At 37.7% G+C, this 23472-nt stretch overlaps 1 protein-coding gene across 2 annotated transcripts in view; it reads left to right on the top strand.

The window, feature by feature from the left end:
* The window catches only part of LOC131146678 (uncharacterized), a 46116-nt gene that overhangs the window by 17138 nt on the left and 5506 nt on the right, over positions 1-23472 (top strand). For both annotated transcript variants that reach the window (XM_058096423.1, XM_058096422.1), the window contains exons 9-10: positions 5676-5735; positions 11886-11950. In XM_058096423.1, coding sequence (XP_057952406.1) covers positions 5676-5735; positions 11886-11950 — 125 coding nt within the window. The remainder of the gene's footprint in view (positions 1-5675; positions 5736-11885; positions 11951-23472) is intronic.

The raw sequence follows: 23472 nt of genomic DNA, 5'->3' as shown, positions 1-23472 counted from the left end.
AGGAGGAGTATTGGATTGGACAATGGCGCTGAATTATTCTGTGAGAAATGCCTTCTTTTGCACATTAAGTTTCCTCTTGATTGTACCCAAATCCTTCAAAAAGTTTTGCATATGCTGGGATTTGCTGAATGACATCAAGAAGAGGAATGTTAATGCTAGTTTGTTTAAAAATTTCTAAAATCTCAGCAATATGTTTATTTTTATGCAGTGGTACCAATCTTTGAGGAAAAGGTGCTAGAACAATTACCTTTCTTTCTAAAGAAACATTAACATCAGAACTTTTACCTCGTTCTTTGGAAGTGGAACTTTCACCATTCTGGTCAGCTTCAGTATCCGGTGTACCAATTACCTTACCACTGTGGAGGGTTGTTACTGCCTTACAAGTCTTGACATTTGCTCCAGTAGAGGATGAAGGCTCCATGGCCGCAACCTGCACTTGAGGATTTGGTTGGGGGTTGAGATGGGAATTTACTTTTCTCAAGTGCACTCAATGTTGTGTTCAGCATAGTCAAACTGTTCCTTATGTCATTGATGGCTTGAGAGGTTTGTTTGTTGATGGTGGTTTGACTTTGCATGATTTGTTGAAGAGTAGAGGACATTTGTTAAAATGGGTCATCCATGGGTTTTTTAGGAGCTGGAGGTGGTGCATTTTGTTGAGTAGGAACTGAATATTGAGGTGCACCAGCTCTGAGATGTGCTGAATTCATGGGATGATCATTTCTCCAGTTGAAGTTAGGATGATCTCTCCAACCTGCATTATAAGTGTTAGAATATGGTGCAGAAAAAGGCTTACAAATCAGATTAACAGGGTGAGAAGAATCAAACAAAACTTCATTAAAAGCTGGAATAGTGGGGCATTCGGATGTCACATGACTATCCTCTTCAAAAATATTGCATTTTTCTTGCTTTGTATTGTCCTGAACTTCATGCACTTTCTTTAACTCAATTGCCTTTAATTTCTTAGACAATAAAGAAAATTTAGCATGCAAATCATCTTCCTCATTCAAAATATACTTACCTCCCCCACTCATGGTCCTCAATGGTTCAGCTTGATCATAAGCACAAGAAGTGCCCCATGATTGAGCATTCTCAGCCAAATTATCAAAGTAAACAAATGCTTCTTCAGGTTCCTTGTTAAAAAATTCTCCATTACACATGGTTTCGACAAATTGGCCCATCTTAGGTATCAAAGCTTCATAGAAAAAACTAATAATACGCCAATCCTCGTAACCATGGTGTGGTCAAGCATTTAAAAGACCATTGAACCTTTCCCAACATTGGTAAAATGTTTCAATTTCCTTTTGAGCAACATTCATGATTTGTCTCTTCAAAGCATTGGTTCGTTGCATTGGGAAAAACTTTTTCAAGAATTCAGTTTGCATTTCTTGCCATGTGCCAACGGATCTTGGCCTCAATGCATTTAACAATGTTTTTGCTTTATCCTTAAGAGAGAAAGGAAACAATTTCAATCTAATCATCTCCTTAGTACAATTTTGATCTAAAAATGTAAAGCATACTTACTCAAATTCCTTAAGACACGAATAAGGATTTTCGGACTCCATTCCATAAAATGTGGCAACAATGGTATCATGCCAGGTTTAAAATTGAAATTATGAGAATTCAAAGGTGTAATAATGCATGATGGGGCGGGGGTCCTAACAGGATGCAAATATTCTCTTAAGTGTTGTATTCGGATTACCCCCCTGCATGTTCTCATTCCTAGCCATGATGCTACAAGTTTAAGATGAATGTTTAGATGCTAAACCCAGTGATACCGATGCTAAATCAATTGATAAATTGCCAATATCAAAATCAGAGTTCGCAATGTATTGATTTTGAATTAAACAACCAGAACTAGTCCAAAACCAGACAGACATAAACAGTAGCAAAAATCATATGAGATGGAAATAATCAACAACTAAAAATAGGAAAGAAAAAAGGAAAAACAGAGAAACAAATGATTAGATGTCACCAAATCTGTGAAGAGGTTCATAGTATTAACACTCTGACTTCTTTAGTCAAACAAATAATGTCTCATAAAACATCAATTGTCCCCGGCAAACGGCGCCAAAAACTTGATCAGCTAATGTTATTGAGTTCCAAGTGCACAAACTGTCAAAGTAATACAAGGGTGAGTCCCAAGATTGAATTCAAGGGGACAATGGGAAGTATGCAAGCATTAAGGTCTCAATTATAACACAAGAAATCAAATTATCATTTATGGTGACAGGAATTCCTAAAACAAATAATTAGCTAACGGGTTGTGGTTTTGGTCTACTGAGTTGGGCCATTCAGTCGGCCAAGTGGTAAGTCAAAATGGTTTCGGTTGCTCGAGTTGGAACTTTCGGTTGCCTGAATTAATTAGTTAAAGGAAAAAACAATAATCCGAAAAAGATAAAAATGAATGAGGTTCACACACATGTACGGTCTAAAGGTGCTAATGAGTCTAAGAATCTAATATTACTAATAACTAAGCAACTCAAAGGGAATGCGTAGAAATTAAATTGCAATTATAAAAGACAATTAATCAAACACTTGAGACGCAAGTTTCGCCCGTTTCCGATTTGGTAATGGATGTTTCGCTAATTTCCTCTTCTCTCAATCACTTTCTCATTCCGAGATATTATGACTGCATAATATAACATTTAGCCCGCAATTTCAGTATAATCCAAAATACTCAACAGATTGTATAACAAATCTAAACAATGAAAGAAAACCATTAAAATTTTGCCACTAGTTCAAGCATCAATTGTGCCTTAATGTCTACAATTGATCAAGATCAAGAACATAGAATTTTAATCTTTTCTAAATATGAAATGAAATACAACCCAGCAAGTTCAACATTAAAGCTCCAGGAAACGGAGGAAATCCAACCCAAAACGGTCATGGGTTGCTCCTTCAATCTCAAGATAAAATTTAGCTTAACATGCTTGCAATCCGAAATTTCCGGAACATATTAAACCATAAACAAATCATCTTACAGCAATGAAAATGAAAGGACAATAAAAGTAAAGGAAGAGAGGAGAAGAGGAAGAGAATCCAGCTGCTTGGCCGAATAAAGGTGCGCAGCCTCTCCTGCGCACGGCTTTGTGCTTCCCAGCCTCCTTACAAGCTGCTGCTGCTTGCATGTATATAAGCTGCTGCTGCCCTCTTCAATGAAAAACCCTAAATTGATCTCCTATTGGCCACATATTGCTGCCTTCCTGTTGGCCTTTACGGCTCTTTCACGTGTTGTGCTCGGCCCACTCAATTTTGCATGGCTGATGGCCTTTTTTTTTTAATCCTCCACGGCTGCTTTTTATTTGTTCCATACTGCTGCCTCACTTTATCCCCAAAGCTGCTGCCTCTTCAAGCCCTGGCCGAACAGCCTTCACTTTGTTGTTATCTTGGGCCCAAAAGCTGCCGTTTTATCCCCCAAAAGCTGCTGTTTTAGTCCCCAAAATTAAATACCCTGCAATAATTAAACATAAGAGCTCGTAAATTTAAGGGCAAAAATGGAATAATGGTCCTAATGTTATCAATTGAGCTCCATTTAAAATAATGTGCATAACTAGGCATTTAATCCAAATTGCAATAACCAATAAACACATTTAAACACTGAATTATGCAATTTTGACACTTGATCAATAAGGCTATGACAGAACAGGTGTAAGTGATGGAGGCAGTTGATGTCATTTCAGAAACAGAAGGTCATGTGAGTGACATGGCTGTAGAGTGTGAATGCTTTGAGTATCAGAAATTTGATCTGGGAGTGAGGATGGGAGACCAAATATTGGCTCCTGTGAGGACAGTGAATGTTCCTCCCAACCCTGATGACAGGCTCCGCTTGACTCAAGCCAATCATTTCCGGTGAATAGTTCTTTTTCTGATGTTCATCTTGTTTCAATAAACTGAACTGAAGATGAATAAATCAGAAATGAACCACAGAATCAAAGATGAACCAAATTAAATCTGCTCAAGAACGGATATAATCGACATGAAATCAGCAGTACCATTTCATGAAACAAAATAATGCTATTAAATAAGAAAATGAAATAATCCATGGACGAACCGAAGATAAAGAAATAAGAGTTGAGCATTGGCAGAAGATTAACGACATTGTATCAATAGACCAAAAACTAACCACATGCATATCACAACAACAGAACAACCAATCAGAGATGCATATATTCAAGCAGATAAATTAGGGCTCAAATCCATCCAAATCAAGTAGGAAGTGTGTGTGTGAGAGAGAGAGAGAGAGAGAGAGAGAGAGGCAGGGAGGAGATTGTTCCATGCCTGTTCAATGGTGCAGGTACACGAACTTCATAGGACCTCCTGCAAATACAGGTTTGTACAGAAAGAAAGAGCGGGAGAGAGAGAGAGAGAGAGAGAGCAAAAGAAGAAGCAAGAGAAGAAGAGAGAGAGGAGGTTGATAGAGAGTTGGAGGGGTTCTCATATGGTGCTGGGGAGGTCAAGGATGTGGAGGACTGGAGAAGGAAAAGAGGTTGGGGACAAGAGGTGTCGGGAGTCGGACAAGTTGATAGGGAGATCTGTATGGATTTGGATTTGTGAAATCCAGCCCTGGGCTTGGATTTAATTTTTTGGATTTGGGCCCTCAAGGATTTTATTTGGAATCAAAACTCAATTTGTGCCTCCAAACAATGGATTTGGAATTGCAGTCTCCAAATCCAGGGATCCAAACAGACCCTAAGTTCCTGTTATATAACTTTTTGGGAGCTTGTCAGTTTTCATTTGACTTTACTATGTTCATATTGTGGGTTTTTTTTGGCAAGTTTCAGTTGTCGAATGGCCTTGAATTTTATCTTTGAAGGGTGATGATGGAATCTACTGTGAGTAAAATGTTGGCTAATAAAATTTTGGGCATTTTCATTGCCTTCAAATTTCTCTTCTATTAGGGAACTAGATTGTCATCTGGAATTATATTTCAAATATGGTAATTTATTGCCCACACTGTTTGTTATGAACTGATACTGATTTCTTCATTTTATTTTTCATTTTTTAATGGCACAGCCTGGTTTTGTAGAGAAAGTTTCCCTGCATTATAGTTATTTTTGATTGTTTTTTTATTTTCTTAAGTTCCTATTATATAACTTCTGAGGTGCTTGTCAGTCTTTATTTGACTTTACTAGGATGGTATTGTGATTTTTTTGCAAGTTTCAGTTGTTGGATGCCCTTGACTTTTATCTTTGAAAAGTGATGATGGAATCCATGTTTAATGGCTTTCTTTGTTTGGTTTTAGAATTAATTAATGAGTAAAATGTTGGCTAATAAAAGTTTGGGCATATTCATTGCCTTCAAATTTCTCTTCTTCTATCATCTGGAATTATATTTCAAATACAGTGATTTATTGCTCCCACTGGGTTTATTGTGAACTAATACTAATTTCTTCATTTTTAATTTTATTTTTTAAGAGTACCACCCTGCATCTGCTGACAATCCAGTTATTAGTTTTGTAATTTATCTATTGTTGTGTATTTAGTGCATGAAGAATTGTGTGTGCCCCTGCCTCAAGCATCTTGAATATGACTGTTTCTATTAAAAAAAGAAAAAAGGAATTTTGAATATGACTGATTATTAACTTGGTAGAGATAAAGTAATACGAAATATACCCCTAAACAAGGTGATCTCTGTCGATGATGAGTTAAATGCTTTTGTAATTTCTTGGTTCTTAGGGTGGACAATTTGCAGCGATGAACTTGGAGTCGAGAGTGGCCTTACTTGCTGCAAAACAGGCAAGTCTATCTTCATAAAAGAGTGTTGTAAATACTTTTACAGGTTTTGCATACATGACCATGGCATGTTTTAACTAAATGTTGAAAGAGTATCTTTAATATTGGTGTGGGCATTTGTTGATAATCTTGTATTAGAACTTTTTATGTCAGTCCTGTATATTAAGAATTACATATCTTTTTTTATAGAAAAGATAAAATTTATTGAGAGAAAAAAGAGGTAAAAAAGTCCTCCTTGGGGGTAAAATGCAGAAGAAAAATAAAGAAATAGAACAAAAAGAAAAGAAATGAGAAGATCAAGCTAACAAAAACCAACCAAAAGTTTGTGAAGCTAATTCCTTTAAAGCACATAGAATTTATGATTTGCCATCAGAGCAGGCCCTAATTCCTCTTAAACAAAATGTCAGTTGAAATTCGCTAATGCCCATGTCAAAACCCTAATTGTCAAAGCAATCAGAAATCTCAATGCTCCTCACCTTTCAATCATCTTTTATCCCACATTGAAGCCGAAAAAAAAAGGGTGCTGTTGCTTTTTGCTGCAACAAGAATTAGCTGCAACCATTCCCCCTATATAAGAAAAATCGCGAGAAGTATCTCAGATCATTGCTCCATCACTGCTGCCTCACCTTGTTGCAAATTCACTCTCAGGAGTGCAAGGAGGCAGATGGCCTATTATTGCTTTTCTCTGGTCACAATCGCTGTCTAGGCCTAGGGATTGCAATATGTTACTACTTGAACCCTAAATTTGTGCTTCCCATTCACTGTTCCTTCCATCAATGAACATTATCAACACTACGAAAGCATCATCAAGCAAGAGTCAATACCACCCTATTTGGAATCCAACCATCATAGGAGCGCACACAAACTACTTCAACTTCTCCTTTCTTTTCATACTCTCACTGAAGCTAATCCGATTAGCTGTTGAGGGCCTTCTCCCTGCCATATAGCTGCAGCTGGCAACTGATTCCTGTCAACACAGCTTCCATCTTCATTTCTAATCCCTTCACTCACAAAAAAGCACAACAAAATAAAAGAGGAAGGGAGAACAAAGGAGCCTTGGGGAAGATAACTGAATATGGGATTTTACCACCAATGATAGAGGATGGCATTTCATTAATGAGAGAGCAAGCAGTGAGCATGGCATCACTCCAAAAAACTTTGGGGACATTCATTTGATGCAATAGGGTATGAGTGACTTCGAGAGTATGTATGTTCTCCGTTCTATAACTCCATTTTGTTGTGGAGTGTGGTCACAATACAATTGATGGATCATACCAAAATTAGTTATATAAGTACTGAATTGGGTACTAAAGTACTCGAACATTATCACTACGAAGTATCTTGACTAGCATATCAAACTAAGTCTTTATTTGAAAATAGAAGGCACAAAAGATATTAAACAACAACAGAACGATCTTTCATTAAATATGACCAAGTCATCCTAGAGTAGCCATTGACAAACGTAACAAAGTACTAAAACCCCAATTTCAACATGACACGACTAGGACCCCAAACATCACAATGGACGAGCATAGGACTATCTAATTGTTTGTTGACCTGGGAAGCAAAGGGAACACAATAATGTTTTCCAAGTACTAAAACCCCAATTTCAACATGACACGACTAGGACCCCAAAAATCACAATGGACGAGCATAGGACTGTCTAATTGTTTGTTGACCTGGGAAGGAAAGGGAACACAATAATGTTTTCCCAACTAACAAAACTCACACTCAAGACTAGAAACGAAAATCGAGGGAGGAAGTAGTTTTTTCAATTTTTCCAAGGACGGATGACCAACGCGACAATGGATTTGAAGTGGTGTAGTAGCAGCTATGCATGCAATGGGAGAAGAGAGTGACTGAAAGTAGTAAATTCCATGAGCCTCACGTCCTGTGCCAATTGTCTTCCTCGTCTTCAAAATCTTGAATAACCATAGAATTATGAAAGAAAGTTACAAAACAATTTAGTATCTTTGTAAGCATATTAATTGACATGAGATTGAAAAGGGACTTGGGAATGTACAGAACAGAAGAAAGAGAGTTGGAGGGAGTAGGATTTGTTGTTCCTAAACTATAGTTGTGGACCCATCAACAAGGGTAACTTGAGGTAGATTTTTAGGATACTAAAGGGCCGAAAAGAAGTTTGTTGCTCCTATCATATGGTTGGTAGCAAGAGAGTTGATAATCCAAGGACTAGTGGGAGAGATACCAGATGACTTATGAACTATAGGATTACCCTTCTGAGCAAAAGATGCAATGTAATGAGATGCTTGTTGGGTTGCTTGATACAATAGGAACCTTGAATAATCTTCCTTCGAGACAATTATAGTGCATTGTTCACCTGAATAAGTGTCTGACGAGGGAAGTACACTTTTGGGATTTGAGGGTACCATTCCTACGCACAGACAACCTCGATACAGCAGCAAAACAGAAATATACAGTGGGCAAAATGCTCTTGGAATTCCAAAAGTGAACTTCTTGACCAACCTAAACAATCACAAGTGAACTTCCAAACCAATCGAAACGACCAAAAACGAGTCAATCACTGATTTAATCATGAACTAGCCACTAACAACCATAAGTGAACTTGCGGATCAACCAAAGAAACAACAAACAAGTCAAGCACTGATTCAATTACAAACAAGCCACCAACAACCGGACATAGAACTGCCACAGCCCTAAAAAATTAGCCTATACACACTGCCACTGCCACAAGGCACCCCAATCACTTTAACAATACCAAAGAACAACTAAGAATTGCCACGAGCAAACGATCGGAAAAAGGTTGAATCCTTGAACAAAAACCATGACCAACAACTGTGGTCTATTAAAGAAATCAAATCAAAGCTGAAAAAACTTGCTTAAAGTACTCTCATGTGCCAGCGCATGGAGTCGGAGCTGCTGGCTTTTGGCCAGCATGTGGCGGTGTGTGGAGCTCTCCCTGGTTATGAAATTTTACAGATCAGTAGATAGGCAGGTTCTGTGTGTGTCTATGTGGTTTGCTAAATATGAAGGATTTATTTGAGTTTCTGAGAGGGCAGCAGCATAGGATTTTCTGGCAACTACAGTGTTTTCGGGCAGCTCCTGGACTTTGCTTCTGGTTTTTGGTGGTGCGAATAATCCCTCTACAGCTTCAGGATTGAGGTCTAGGGTTTCTTTTAGGGATTGGTTTTTGTTTGAGGTTTAGGGTTTGGTGTTGGTATGCACTTAGGGTTTAAGTCAGATGTGGCTCTGATACCATGTTGAATAATTGGGTGAAATGGAAAAGACCTAACTTCAATGATAGCTCTCTTCCTCTATTTACAATATATGTCAAGTACAATACCAATGACCATAATTCCCTTACTAACTCACACTTACTAACATAACTCTAACATATACTAATAACGCTAAATGACCAAATAACCATTAACAAGACCCTATTTCCCCTTTTTTATTCATCCTTGTAGCTGATGTTTTGAGTAGGATTGTGGATGGGGCTGTGGAGAGGGGTTGGTGAGAGACTTTAAGTGGGGAGAGAGGGAGTTCTTGTTTCTCATCTCCAGTTTTCTAATGATATCATTTTCATCGTTGATGACGCCATTCAGGAGTAAATTGGATATTCTCGAAATTTTTGAGAGGCTGTCTAGACTTAAAATTAATGTGGAGAAGAGTGGTTTAGTGGCTTTTAATGTTCCTGTGGAGCATGTTAGGGAGTGGGCTACTGAAGTGGGGTGTGGTATTTTGTATTGGCCTCTGACTTACCTAGGGATCCCTTTGGAGGGTAATACTAGAGCTGTGGACTTCTGGAATCCAGTAGCTGAAAAGGGCGATGAAAAGACAGATGGTTGGAAGGGGGCTCTTTTCTATCTTGGTAGAAGATAAAACAGATCTAGGCTTGTTTTTCTAGCATTCTACTATATTCCTGTTTGTTTTTAAGGTTCCAGCAGCAATTGCTAGCAAGCTTGAGAAAATTATTAGAGACTTTTTACAGGGATCACTTAGTAAGCTGGTAAGAGGTTTGCAGGTCTACCCTTTTTTAATTTGAATACAGAATAAATGAAAATTGAGAACAATTACCTTGATTTAAGCTTCTCCAAATTATTTTTAGTTCCTCTGAATTTTCTGTGTCTGCTCCTGATTTCCCTTACTTCTTGCTGAGTTTTCTCGTCCCTTCTCTCTCTCTCTCTAATTAGGATTTACAGCAGGACTTTATGGTATGCAGTATGCTTATTGCTGGAAACAGGTTAGAACAGCTGTCACTGCAGTGTTGCCAGCTGTCTGCTAGCTGTCTGCTGCTGAAGTGCTTCCAGGTGTTTGTTGCTGGTCTGAGGTGCTGCCAAGTGTATCACCTGGTTTCAGCATGCCCTACTTTGGTGTTTTTCCCCCTTGCTCCTACACTTATGTTATTTATGTTTTAGCATGGGTGTCGTAATTTCCTTCCATCGAAGTCCCTCCTACCACTAATAGATTGAATGCGATTTCCATAAATTAATGAGCAACATGACTAGTGTGAACTTGTTCAATATGATAACAAAGAAAAAGCATGAAAATTTATCAAAGTAATTTAATTTACCATGGCCTAAAGTGTATGGTTATCACAACTCTCTCTCTTAAAAAATTTCGTCCATAGAATTTCATCCTACTTTACGCTGCTAACAAAAGAGGATATCTTTTAGTTATGTTGATTTCTGATTCCCAGGTTGCTTCTTCTGTTTTGTGGTGTTGTCATAATACTTTGACCAAAGGAATAACATTTTTCCTTAAGACCCTCTCATTCCTTTCGAGAATCTGGATAGAATTTTCTTCATAACTAATCCTCCCTCAACGGAATATTGGACCATTCAAGAACATGACTCGGTTTTGGTCCATACTTTTGGAGCTTCGAGACATGGTAAACATCATGAATATGAGCTAACTCAGACAACAACATCAATTTATATGCTACTTCTCCAACTCATTTGACAATTTGAAATGGCCCAACATAACGAGGTTATAGTTCACCCTTCTTTCCAAATCTAGAAATCCGTTTTCAAGGTGATACCCTTAGGAATACAAAGTCTCCAATTTCAATTCCAGTGGCCTTTTATCAGCCCAACTTTTTGTCAGCTTTGGGCTGCAAGGAGATGATGTCTCACTTGCTTAATCATCTCAATAGTTTCTTGAATTAAATTTGGACCAAGCATTTGATTTTCTCCTATCTTTGCCCAACACACCGGTGATCTACAAGGTCTCCCATATAAAGCTTTATAAAGTGCCATATTTATCCTTGATTGGAAACTGGTGTTATAAGAAAATTATACTGAGGGTAGATGCGCACTCCAACTCCCTTTGAAGTCTAGAATGCAAGCCCTTAATATATCCTCTAAGATTTGAATTACCCTTCCAGATTGACCATCTATTTTAGGACGATAGGCCGTGCTGAATTTTAATTGTGTGCCTGTAGATTTTTGGAAGCTTTTCCAAAATTGAGCTGTAAATCTTGGATCTCTATTTGAGATAATAGATATTGGAACCCCATGCGTCCATGCGATTTATTTTATATACGAACGGCTTAGTCTTCTAAGTGAATTTGAAGCCTTGATGGGTAAAAAGTGAGCTTATTTTGTCAATCTGTGCCCAATTACCCAGAGAGTATCATGACCTAGTGTAGTCCTTGGCAACCATGGAACAAAATCTATCATTACCTCATCCCATTTCCATTGTGCCACCAGTAATGGCTGTAATATATGCACAGGCTTTTTTATGTTCAGCAAATTGATCTTTCTGCAATGTTTCTTTCCAAGACATGCAGTGGGATTGGCTGGTGACTATTGTTACTTTCTTGATTTTCCTTGCATTTACATTTTTGTTTAATTACTTTTAATTTCTTATTGTAACAGGAGGACATATTGTTCTTACCTAGTTCTTTTTAATTTTTCCTTTTCTTTTTTGTATTGTATTCCTTCTTTCTCCCTTTAAGACAATTCTTTATTTTCCAATACTATATATATACATACATATTAAGTAAATAGAAAAAAATATTTAGCAGATCAGTTTGTCATGTTAAATATAGCTGTATGTTAGTGTGGTAGGTCAATGAAATATTTTTTGACATCTTATTAGTGTAGCTAGAGAATGAATGTTTCTTGATGTCATAATTGTGGTAAATTTTTTTTTATCTACTATGCACAGGGTTTTACAAAAGCTGCAGCAAGATATTTGGGGCTTAGGAGCATGATGGCATTACTCGGCCCAATGTACTAGCTCTTTTAGCACTAGCTTTTTTTTTTTCTCTATTTAATTATTTGTGTGAAAAAAGATTCTTGACTTATATTTCTATTTTCATAATTTCTTCATTTCCTTTCACTTGTTTTTGAAGCTGCTAGTTTCTAACATGCCAAAGTGATTGGGCAATGCTTGCTGGTTATGCTCATTTCAAATTCATGCTATCTTTGACAGTAAAGAATGTGAAGGGAATTGAGCACCATTACACTCATAACTTAAATCATTAATAATGGCTTATAGAATAATTTCCCAAAGGTCTCCAAAGTCTGAACCACTCTATATTTATTAGAAAAATAATTATTGTATGTGAAAAGCACACCTAGATCACTTGGTCTCTACCCAAATATGAAGGTTCACACACGGCAAAATTACAATGAAATAATTGGATAAATCAATCTTTCTCTTCTATTGGCCCACTTAGCAAGTTGAGATGGGGTGGATTTGGTTTATGCTTAAAAATTAATCCAAGTCTAATATAAATAATTGAATATCAAACAAACAGACAATAACACATGAATAAAGTGATGCATAAAAACTAAAAAGAAAAATTAGGGATGAGAGAAATTGTGAATTTACTAATTTGTGACGTTGACGGAAAAGATTAAGCCCACCATACAACTAGTTCTACTATGAACCAAAAAGGAATATTCTCCACAAGGATCTTATCCTTACCACACCAAGGACTGTGTCCTCAATTGGTCTCTCACCCAAGTTAAGAGTTCCACACACACCCAAATTACATGTAACAATTTAATAAATGGGCTAGAGTTTAATTATAGGCAAAACCCTCTCTTAAGGGTTGCCTTAATTGAAGAACTAGAATAAGTAGCCAAAACAAGTAAACACAGACTATAGTGCATTCTATTTGATCAAAGCTACTAAAGTTGCATTCAATCTTCCTCCCACATGTTTTCAGAAAGTAGTATTTTGAGTAAAAAAAATTAATTTTGTGCTTTTAAAATTCCTAGTCATTTCGTATTTTATTTTGGTTCAATCTTTTGGTCAAATACCTTCTTCTAAATTTCCTATATAAGCTTCATGTAGTCATCAAGCAATGTGCATTGTTTTAGGGAGAATTCAATCCTTAACGTTTATGCTTAACCCTCTTAGAGCTATAAAAGTCTTTGCTAACTTAGATATAATATTTTTAGTAAGTTGAGAAGTCAAAGTAACAAATCCTTCAAAACACCTCATGCATTATTCTATCTTCCTTAATGCATGATTTGCCCAAGATAATATAATTGTTTGAAAGTTAAACTTTTTTCTGTTTTGTTTTTGGAGTCTTTGTGCAATTTCACCATAGCCAAATGACTTGGATGCATGGTGGCATGTTTTGTAATTTTTGGGGAACAACAAGGGCTTTCTTGGAGGCCATAACGAGGCATTTAATGGCTTGACCTGGCCATATCTCACCAATAGTCCAAATTGGGGGAAAAACAAAAAGGAGCAGAGGCCCCAAAATTGGGTCAATGTGCAAAGCCAATCAAGCAAGCGATGCCTGTTGTGGTACTCACCACCCTGGCACCTTTGGTTTTTTCCCCTTTATCCCCTGAGGCTAAACTACTTTTCCCACCTTTTTTCTCCCATGGAGCCCTGTAAAGAGGACGCTTAGGAAGTCCATCAAGCATTAAGTATCCATAGCCAAAGTTTTGTGCGAAAGAGAGTGAAATTCTTTTAGTAAGGAATCTTGTGAAAGTTCTCTTGTATATCAAAAGGAACGTCAGCATCAAAGACCAGTTGTTAAAAGATTCCTATAAGAAGATCATAGGACCTCAAAATTTCAGCTTGCTCAATGATTATTTAGGCAAAGTAAATTTTCCTCCCAAATCTAACTCCACATTAAATCAGAGTCTTGCATGACAGTTTGGATTTCTTTGAATGAATTACTTGTCTTTTGCATTAGTGTGTTCTCATGTTATAAAATGATTGTGTGCCTGCTCCGTGTGCATGTGCATGCAATTAGGTATAGTTTGGTTTCATTCACTGGAAAAATGAACGACTTCCGTTGATTTTCCAATTCCAAAATCGAATAAATAAGCAACTTGGGGCTTGATCCCCAAGTCCAAATCCATGACCAAGCAAGTCATAAGATATTTTTCTTAATATCATTACCCCATTTTCCTTCCCTTTCAGTAGCTCAACTTGGGTTGTCCACATAGGTCCAAGGGTCGGATCATGGTCCAAATTGTATGATTCTTTTGGCTTTGTTTGCTTGGTTAATGAGGTGTTATCGTAATACAAAATGTCATAATATTTTGAAGTAGATTTAAAAACACATAGATCCTTTCCATTGCCCACTAGTTGAAATGGAGACCAAAAAGGCGGATTGAGGTGCTTAAAGGGATTCCTCATGACATCCATTCAAGGACTAAAATTTCTATATGACAGATATTTTAAGGTATGGGAAGTTCTTATGGAAATTTTTGGTTTTGAACTTTTAATTTAAAGAAATAGTGGAAACGTATAATCAATTATTGAGCTTGTGAATGAAATTTTGGGAAATATTAAAAATATTACTGTGAACAATTTAGATACTATTGTGAAAATTGGATACACAGTTGAAACAAATGGTCTTACAACATAGCAATCAACAGTGAAATATACAGAACCACAATCACACAGAGTATAATGAAAGCAATAAAACAATGAAACGAAGAATTACGTGGTTTGGCAATGCCTACATTCATGGGAGCAATCGACAATGAATTTTTACTATCTTGTGTCCAAAGACACCGAGTTACATCATACAACATGTATATATAACTTTCCTGGAGCCTTTCCCTCCAAAACCCAACCTATTCAACGTCCCAATTCAAAATTTGAAAACCAATGCTGAGTAGCCGAGCCAAACCGTCGATGGTTTAATATTGAGAGCAAACAGTTGATGTAACAGGACAAAACAATCAACTATTTCATTACAACTGGACCAAACCGTCTACGGTTTTAGGGTAACCATCTACGGTTTTTTCCTGCAAGTTTGCATTCTTATTTTCTTCTATGTTGTCTCTTTGTACTTGCCTTCCACTCAACATATGAGCCACATATTACAACAATCTTCACCTTGGCGAATATACGCCCCTTAGGAGAAAACTGATAGCATAAACCCACTGCTCCATCTTGGGACAATAGGTTGGGACTGCCTCCTGTCTAGCAACTGGAGACATTCAGCAAGTCCAAGCAATGCTTGAATTTATCCGTGGTAACTGGTTTTGTCAAGACATCTATTGCGTTGTCAGAAGTGTGAACTTTCTCAAGTACAAGTTCACCTGAAGAAACCAACTCCCGGATCCTGTGGAACCTCACATCTATATGTTTGGTTCTTGCATGATACACTTGGTTCTTCACCAAATAGATGGCACTCTGACTGGCACAACGCAGCTGAACTCCACCTTGCTGTATGCCCAACTCCTTGACTAAACTAGTAAGCCACGATGCTTCCTTGGCAGCTTCCGCGACTGCCATATACTCCGACTTAGTTGTTGATAATGCAACCAGAGATTATATCATTGACCTCTAACAAATAAGTCCTCCCACAAGGGCGAACACATACTCTGTTGTATACTTCCTGTCATCCAAATTCTCTGCATAATCTGCATCAACATATCCTACAATTAACGAATCACTCTGTTGCTTGCCGAACATGATGTCATAGTGAGAAGTACCCCATAAGTATTTGAACATCCATTTGATGGCATTCTAATGCTATCTACCCGGATTTGAAAGAAACTTACTTACCACGCTGACAGCTTGTGCCAGATTCAGCGTTGTACATACCATAGCATGCATTAAACACCCCACTGCAATAGCATAGAGGACCTTTATCATGTCACGGATATCATCATTCTTGGGCATTGAACGGTAGACAATTTAATGTGATTCGCTAACGGTGTACTTACCGTATTTGCATCAGCCATGCTAAACCTCTCCAACACATTCTCCACATAACCACCTTGAGATAACCACAATATTCCTACAGTTTTGTCCCTGCAAATCTTCATCCCGTGCACCTAGATCTTTCATGTCAAACTCTTTATTCAATAGAGTCTTCAACTGATTTTCCTCAGTCATATCCTTCGCAACAATTAGCATGTCATCAACATAAAGCAACAGAAAAATGGGAGAACCATCATCAAGATTCTTTAGATACACACAGCAATCATACTCACACCTCCGCCAAATCACCATGGAGAAACCCTGTTTTTATGTTCATTTGCTCCAATTGCATATCATAATGCATCATCAATCCCAACACTGCCCTGATGGAAGTGTGCCTGACCACAGGGGAGAAGATTTCATCATAATTAACCCCTTTCTTTTTTGAGTATCCCTTTACTACTAACCTTGCTTTGAACTTCTCTCCTTCCTTTTCTCATACCGCTTCCTTCTTCCTATACACCCACTTACAACCTTTCACCCTCTTCTCTTCTGGAAGCTCCACCAAATCCCACATCTGATTCTTATGCAATGACTCCTTTTCCTCCACCATAGCACCCATCCACTGCCTTTTGAAAAGTAGTTGGATCCTTGCAACTGGTAATGAGAGCATAAGACACCAGATCATCAAATCCATACCTGGGCGGTGGCCTGATAGTGCATTTGGGTCTGTGTATAGCGATACTGTCATTCTGCTGGTTTCCTGAGCTAGAACTCCTTGCATTTTGAATACTGTCATCACTGCCCTAAGTCTCTTAACTCCACTTGCACAACATGCTCATCTCTACTCCAGTTTTCTGGTTACTGTTTCTCTTCATCTTCCTCCTGAGTATGCTTCACCATGACTTTCACATCGAAAATCACGTCTCTACTGATCACCACCTTGTTTGCAATTGGATCCCACAACTTGAACCCTTTCGCACCTTTCTGATACCCCAGAAAAATGCAACGTGTATACTTTGCATCAAGCTTTGATCTCTTCTCACTAGAAATGGCACATAGGCTGGACAACCGAATACTCTCAAATCAAAGTAGTCTACTGCATTACCTATCCATACCTCCTCTGCAACTTTCCCCTCTAGTGATGTCCTTGGCGATCGGTTAACCAAGAAACACGTCATGCTCACTGCCTCGGCCCAGAAATTCTTAGCAAGCCCTGCACTTAACCTGAGACATCGAGCCCTTTCAGTTAGAGTTCGGTTCATCCTTTTTGCCACACCATTTTGTTGTGGTGTCCGGCAAACTGTGAAATATCCCCTTATGCCATGCCGCTCACAAAATTCTATGAACCTCGAATCAGCGTACTCGGTTCCATTGTCTGACCTGAGGCATTTTTCTCCTCTAGGTTTGGTTTTCCACCCCAGTTTTTCATAATTTAAACCTGGAAAATATCTCTGACTTGTGTTGCATGAAGTACACCCAAACCTTCTGTGAGTAATCATTGATGAAACTCACAGAGTACATATGTCTACCCTGTGATGCTACTCTCACCAGCCCCCAAACATCCAAATGAATGTAGTCAAGAATACCCTCCGTCTTGTGAGTGGCTGTTTTGAACTGCACCCTGTTCTGTTTTCCAAGAACGCAATACTTGCGGAAATTTAGTCTGCATGTTTTAATACCCTTCAAAAGATTCCTCTTATGAAGTTCCTTCATCTCATGGTCACTCATATGCCCTTAAACGCATATGCCACAAAACAATATCATCTAACTCAAAATCTACGGCTGCAGCTCCACCAACTGTAGTGCCTAGCAGTGCTTAGATATTTTCCACTAACTTTTGTCCTTTCATCACCGTTAGAACGCCTTTACACACTTTCTTAACCCCACTTTCAAATTTGTAACTAAATCTATTACAATCCAAAGTGCCTAATGAAATCAAATTCTTCCGTAGATCCGGTATGTGCCTTGCATCACATAATGTTCTTACAGCACCATCATACATTTTAATTCTGACGTTTCCTATTCCAACTATTTTGCATGGAGCATCATTTCTCATTAGAACAGAACCAAAATTAACTGACATGTAGGTGCTGAACCATTCTTTATTTGGTGTCATGTGATAAGAGCAAGCTGAATCTAGGATCCAAAAATCCGTGAGGCGATTTGACCCCGATGAAACAGAAAGCATATCACCATCACTGCTTTCCGAGTTTCCTTCTTTTACTACATTTGCTGATTTTGAAGAACCTTCTTAATTTTCAGCATTCCCCTTCTTCCTTTCCGAACACCCTGGTTTTATGTGCCCCTTTTTCCCACACTTAAAACACCATATGTCCTTCTTCTTGGACTGCGACCGAGACTTATTTCCAATCGATCTGTTCTGGAACTTGCTTCTTCCACATCCTTGGTTACCCTTTACCACAAGCCCTTCACCTTGTGAAATTTCATCGTTGGCCTTCTTTCTTTGATGAAAACCCAGCAATGCACTTGTTACCCTGTCCAAATTTAGGGTTTCTTTACCCCATGTTAGAGTAGTAATCAGATTTTCATACGTGTGAAATGCAGGTAGGGAATTCAATAGTATCAATGCCTTGTCTTCCTCCTTGGACTTCACATCAATGTGCATTTAATCACTTACAATCTGATTGAATGCATTGATGTCTTGATTCAAATTCAAACTGTTGGATTTCTAGGGAATAAATTAGGAAATTCTATTTTTTAAAATCTGAAATTAGCATTTCAGTTTCTAGTCATTTCAATTTCCTGTTTTCTGGCCTAGAGATCTGCTGATTTGATTTTTTGATCTTGTGGTGATTTGATTTTCAGATTTTGTGGCTTTCCTAATTTGGTGGCCTTACTCTACTATTTATCTTGTAATCGTGTCTCTTGAAATTCAATAAAAATGATTAGTCTTCTTCTAAAAAATCCTTCATGGTATCAGAGCCTCATGCTCTTTTCTTCTGATGATATCGTATAAGTGGGCGATGATCGCCGCCCAAAGAAATCCTACTGGCTCTTCCGGTACTTGCGAAACCATTCCACCCAATCCCACTCATGGTTTTAAATCACGGTTGCGGACAACGTAACGTAACGGTAACGGGTGTAACAGGAAGTGGGAGTAGTGGATGTTACGTAATGGGAAGCGGGTGTAACGGCTGTGAATTTTTTTGAAGCACGCACAACCTTGTGCATATTAGCGTACTTGCATATTTTAAGCTTTTAACCCTTCTTCGGAAGAATTTTAGTGTATTTTGGATCATTTAGTTTGAGTAACTAAGTTCTTTGGTAAGGGTAACAAGTTTATATTTGTTTTAAACCACCATTGATAGAAAAATTACGTGTGTCTGTGTGCATTTATACTTCTCATTGTTCTTATATGTGATAAATTCTTATGTGTGCTAAGTTGATTAATAGATCAAAATACATTATACACTCCATTAATCTATTAGATACATAAGACATACAAATAATACAAATATTAAATAGCTAGAAAAGAAAGATGGTTGAAGTTGAAAAATATAGAACATAAATATCACATTACTAATATAATCAAAATAAAATATTTTTCTAACTAGTATTTTCAAATTCTTAATTAATGCATCTATTGTGAGTATTTAAAGAAATAGTAAATTTTGTATCATTGTCATCCTCATTATAATCTTTTCCCCCTCTCGCCACATGGTATATTGAGAATGGTTTATGAAAGAGAGGGAAAAAGTGAGAAAAAAAAAAAAAAGCAAAAAATAAAATAATTTTTTGGTGTAACAGTCCTGTAGCAGTTACGTAATGGCTGTAGCGGTCTTTACTTAATGGTCACAGTCCGTAACGGCCGCTACAACCGTGATTTTTCTTCACACCGATTTCGCGGTGTGTGACGGTGTCGGCAACCTAAAAAACCGTTACGTAACAGCATTACGTAATTTTCGCGGCCTTTATTTAAAACCATGATCCCATTATTTCTCCCATGTTTGTATTTGCTGATTACTATTCCCAGAATTCAGCCCTTTATCTCACGGTTACAAAACTCAATGTGCGTAAGAAACCATGGTGCGAGCATTGCAAAAAACCGTGGCATGCGAAGGAGACGTGTTGGAAGCTTCATGGTAAACCAGCAAATTGGAAGCCAAAATCCAAACATGACAGTCATACCTACCAAGCCACTTTTGAAGAGACTCAGGAGCCTTCTACCAACTCAGATGCAGTCCCTTTTACCAAGGAGCAATTAGAGCACCTGTACAAATTGTTTCAATCTCCAAAACTGCCCTTAACTCCATCTTGTTCTTTGGTACCGAAGGGTAACTCTCTTGCTATTGCGTTTTTAGGTGTTATTCCTAATTCTGTTCATTCTTGGATAATTGATTCTAGTGCAACTAATCATATGACTGGTTGCTCCAAATTGTTCTCATCCTATAGTCCGTGTGCAGGCAATAAAAAGGTCAAAATTGCAGATGGGTCACTCTCGGTAATTGTCGGGATAGGAACTATCAAACTCACTTCGTTGTTAATTCTCCATTATGTGCTCCACGTTCCAAATTTGTCTTGCAATTTGTTGTCCATCTGTAAAATTACCTCTGATCATCAATGTCAAGCTAATTTCTACTCTTCTTATTGTGAGTTTTGGGAATTGACTACGGGGAGGATGATTGGCAGTGCTAAGGAAAAAGATGGACTCTATTATTTTGATGATGGACCTAACTCGAGTAGACAATGTCAAACTACTCGATTAAATTTTGTTTCTGTTTTCAAAGATAATGATATCCTGTTATGGCATTATAGGTTAGGCCATCCTAGTTTTCAATATTTAAAATGCTTGTTTCCCAGTTTATTTTGGAATAAAAGTCCATCTTCTTTTCAATGTGAAGTTTGTCAGTTTGCTAAACATCATCATGCATCCTTTTCCACCCACAAACCAACTACACGTGATTCATAATGATATCTGGGGCCCATGTAGAACATCTACGTATTCTTGAAAAAAATGGTTTGTGACCTTTATTGATGATCACACGAGATTAAGTTGGATTTATTTGATAAAGGAAAAATCTGAAGTTGAAACAATTTTCAAAAATTTTTACAGCGTGGTTCGAACACAATTTCAAAAAAGTATTATTGTGGAGTGATAACGATCGAGAATATTTCAAAAACATTTTGGGACAATTTTGTCTTGAAAAAGGAATTGTTCATCAAAGTTCTTGTGTCGATACTCAGCAACAAAATGGTTTGGTTGAAAGAAAAAACAAACACTTATTGGAAGTAGCTCGGGCATTGCTTTTACCAATCAGGTAACCTAAATATCTTTGGGGTGAAGTCATTCTTATTGCTACATATCTCATGAATAGAAAGCCTAATAAGGTTTTAAGCTTTGAAACACCTTTTGATGTTTTTCATAAGTTTTATCCAACAAATCGGCTGTCTTCTTCTTCTTTACCACTAAAAATATTTGGTTGTACCACTTTTGTTCATATTCATAGTCATAATCGAGGAAAACTTGAACCCCAAGCCACAAAATGTGTGTTTGTTGGTTATGCTCCCACTCAAAAGGGGTATAAATGTTTTGAACCCATTTCCAAAAAAATGTTTGTTACCATGGATGTTACATTCTTTGAATTACATCCCTATTTTACTCCTCATCTTCCCGCCGGGGGGGGGGGGAACAAAAACAAAGCTTCGGCCGTGTTTCATGATTTTTTTCCAAACTCAAGGCTTGCAAAATGATCCTTCTCCAACTTTGATTATTCAATCTGAAAACCCAAGCTTTATTATACCAGGAGAAAATGAGTCGAGTTTTTTAGATACTGAAAAGGCAGGTCTTCCTACAGTTTCATCTCATGATGTTCATGATCCCATAATGACTAAAAAAGGAGCAACAGAAAAAAACACCACGGCGTTGGTACCATTTGACATTGTCTACTCGCGATAGAGGAAACTCGAAAGAAAGGGTCTTCCAATCCTTTACACTGTCTAGAATCTGAAAACCCTCCAGGTAATGTCCTCACCAAGCCTTGACCTTATGTTCAGTCCATTTCATTTTCGAGTTCTGAGTCCTCTAGTTCTGAACCTGAGTCTGGTTCCAATCCTAAGTTTGATGATTCTGAGCTTCCCATTGCTGTCCGAAAGGGTGTGAGGTCCTGCACCTGTGATTTTTGGTGTAATCCCAAGAGGGGGGGCGGTGAATTGGATATTTTTTTAAAAAATTACTAGGTTAAATTACAATAGCAATCAGTATTTCACAACCTAGGGTTTGTCTAAGCCAATATTGATCTAGCAGATATAAGAATAATTTATACGAGTATCACAATTCCAGTATTTTCCAATCAAATGCAAATTAATACTTAAAAATGCACAGGTAGTAATATCAATGGATAAATATAAGCACGCAAATACAGGAATGTAAAGAGGATTCCATTATTTGCTCACTTAACTGGGCGGAGCGACGCCATTGACAACACTCCTTACAAGGCGGAGATTTCTCGGCTCACTTACGGGCGAAGCCAAACCTTGACACCTTACAGGTCGGTGCCAAGCTAGCTCAATAACCTAGGCTGAGCCAAACTGGTACACCTTACAAGACAGTGACTTCCTCTTTCGACGATACCACACGCCGGGAATACAGAGATGTAAAATAAGGTTTTGTGTACAACAAGATGCTTCTCAAGATAAGCTAGCGTGTACGAGATAAAGCACTATAAGCACTCTCAAATGATTTATGATTGAAGCTCTGTAAAGTATATACTTTTTCTCTCAAAAATATTTTTCGAATAAAGACTGAGAGATTTGGAAAATGTTTTACCTCAAGATTGACCTTGTATAAAACCGAAATGTAAGAGGCTTTTCAAGCAAGGAATATATAAATTAATATATTGCTCAAGCACTCTTGATTTACTCAAAGGTTATCTCCGCAAACAATTTTCAATGATGAAGCGTATAGGAGATTTAGATATTTGAGATTAACCACAGAAAGCAATAAAGACTTTCGAGCTAAATATATGAAGTTGAATACAAGATCAAGTCTTTTTCAAGAACTCAAGAGAGATTTTCTCCAAGAAAGTATTTTTCAAGATAAGGAGAGTTTGGAGAAATGATTTGCTCTTTGAAATCTTAAGGACAAGAGGCCTCTCAAGAAAATTATATTAAATGAATAATTGCTCAAAGCCAACTTGTATAAACCCCAAGATTTTCCCAAAAATATTTTTCAAAAGAAGGAATATGGGAAGAATGAGATTGATATTTGAAAGTGGGGTACAAAGTGAGACAAACAATCAAATAATAATGAAATGAATTTTTAATATGAGTCTCTAACATTTGCGAAGTATCCTGGCCTTGTATTTATAGACATTTTTCAAATATGATCATTAGGTGACCGTTGGGGATTAAACAAATATTATAATTTGAATTTTTTGACCGTTTTGTGCTTTGAAATTCAAATTCCCTAGAGGTTCGGTCAGCTGGCCCGAGGTTCGGTCAGCCAACCCAAGATAGTTTTTCAAACCCTCGTTAGTTCAGCAAGTCGGCCATGATGATTCGGTCGGCTGGTCTAGGGGGTCCATCGACCGAGCTCAGTGCATTATAGACTGGTCAGTCTGCCGAGCTTATGAAAATGACGCATGTGCCCTTACTCACA

This window comes from Malania oleifera, chromosome 13 (genome assembly GCF_029873635.1).
Source record: "Malania oleifera isolate guangnan ecotype guangnan chromosome 13, ASM2987363v1, whole genome shotgun sequence".
Taxonomy (NCBI): Eukaryota; Viridiplantae; Streptophyta; class Magnoliopsida; order Santalales; family Ximeniaceae; genus Malania; species Malania oleifera.
This window is presented reverse-complemented; position numbering and strand designations above follow the sequence as displayed.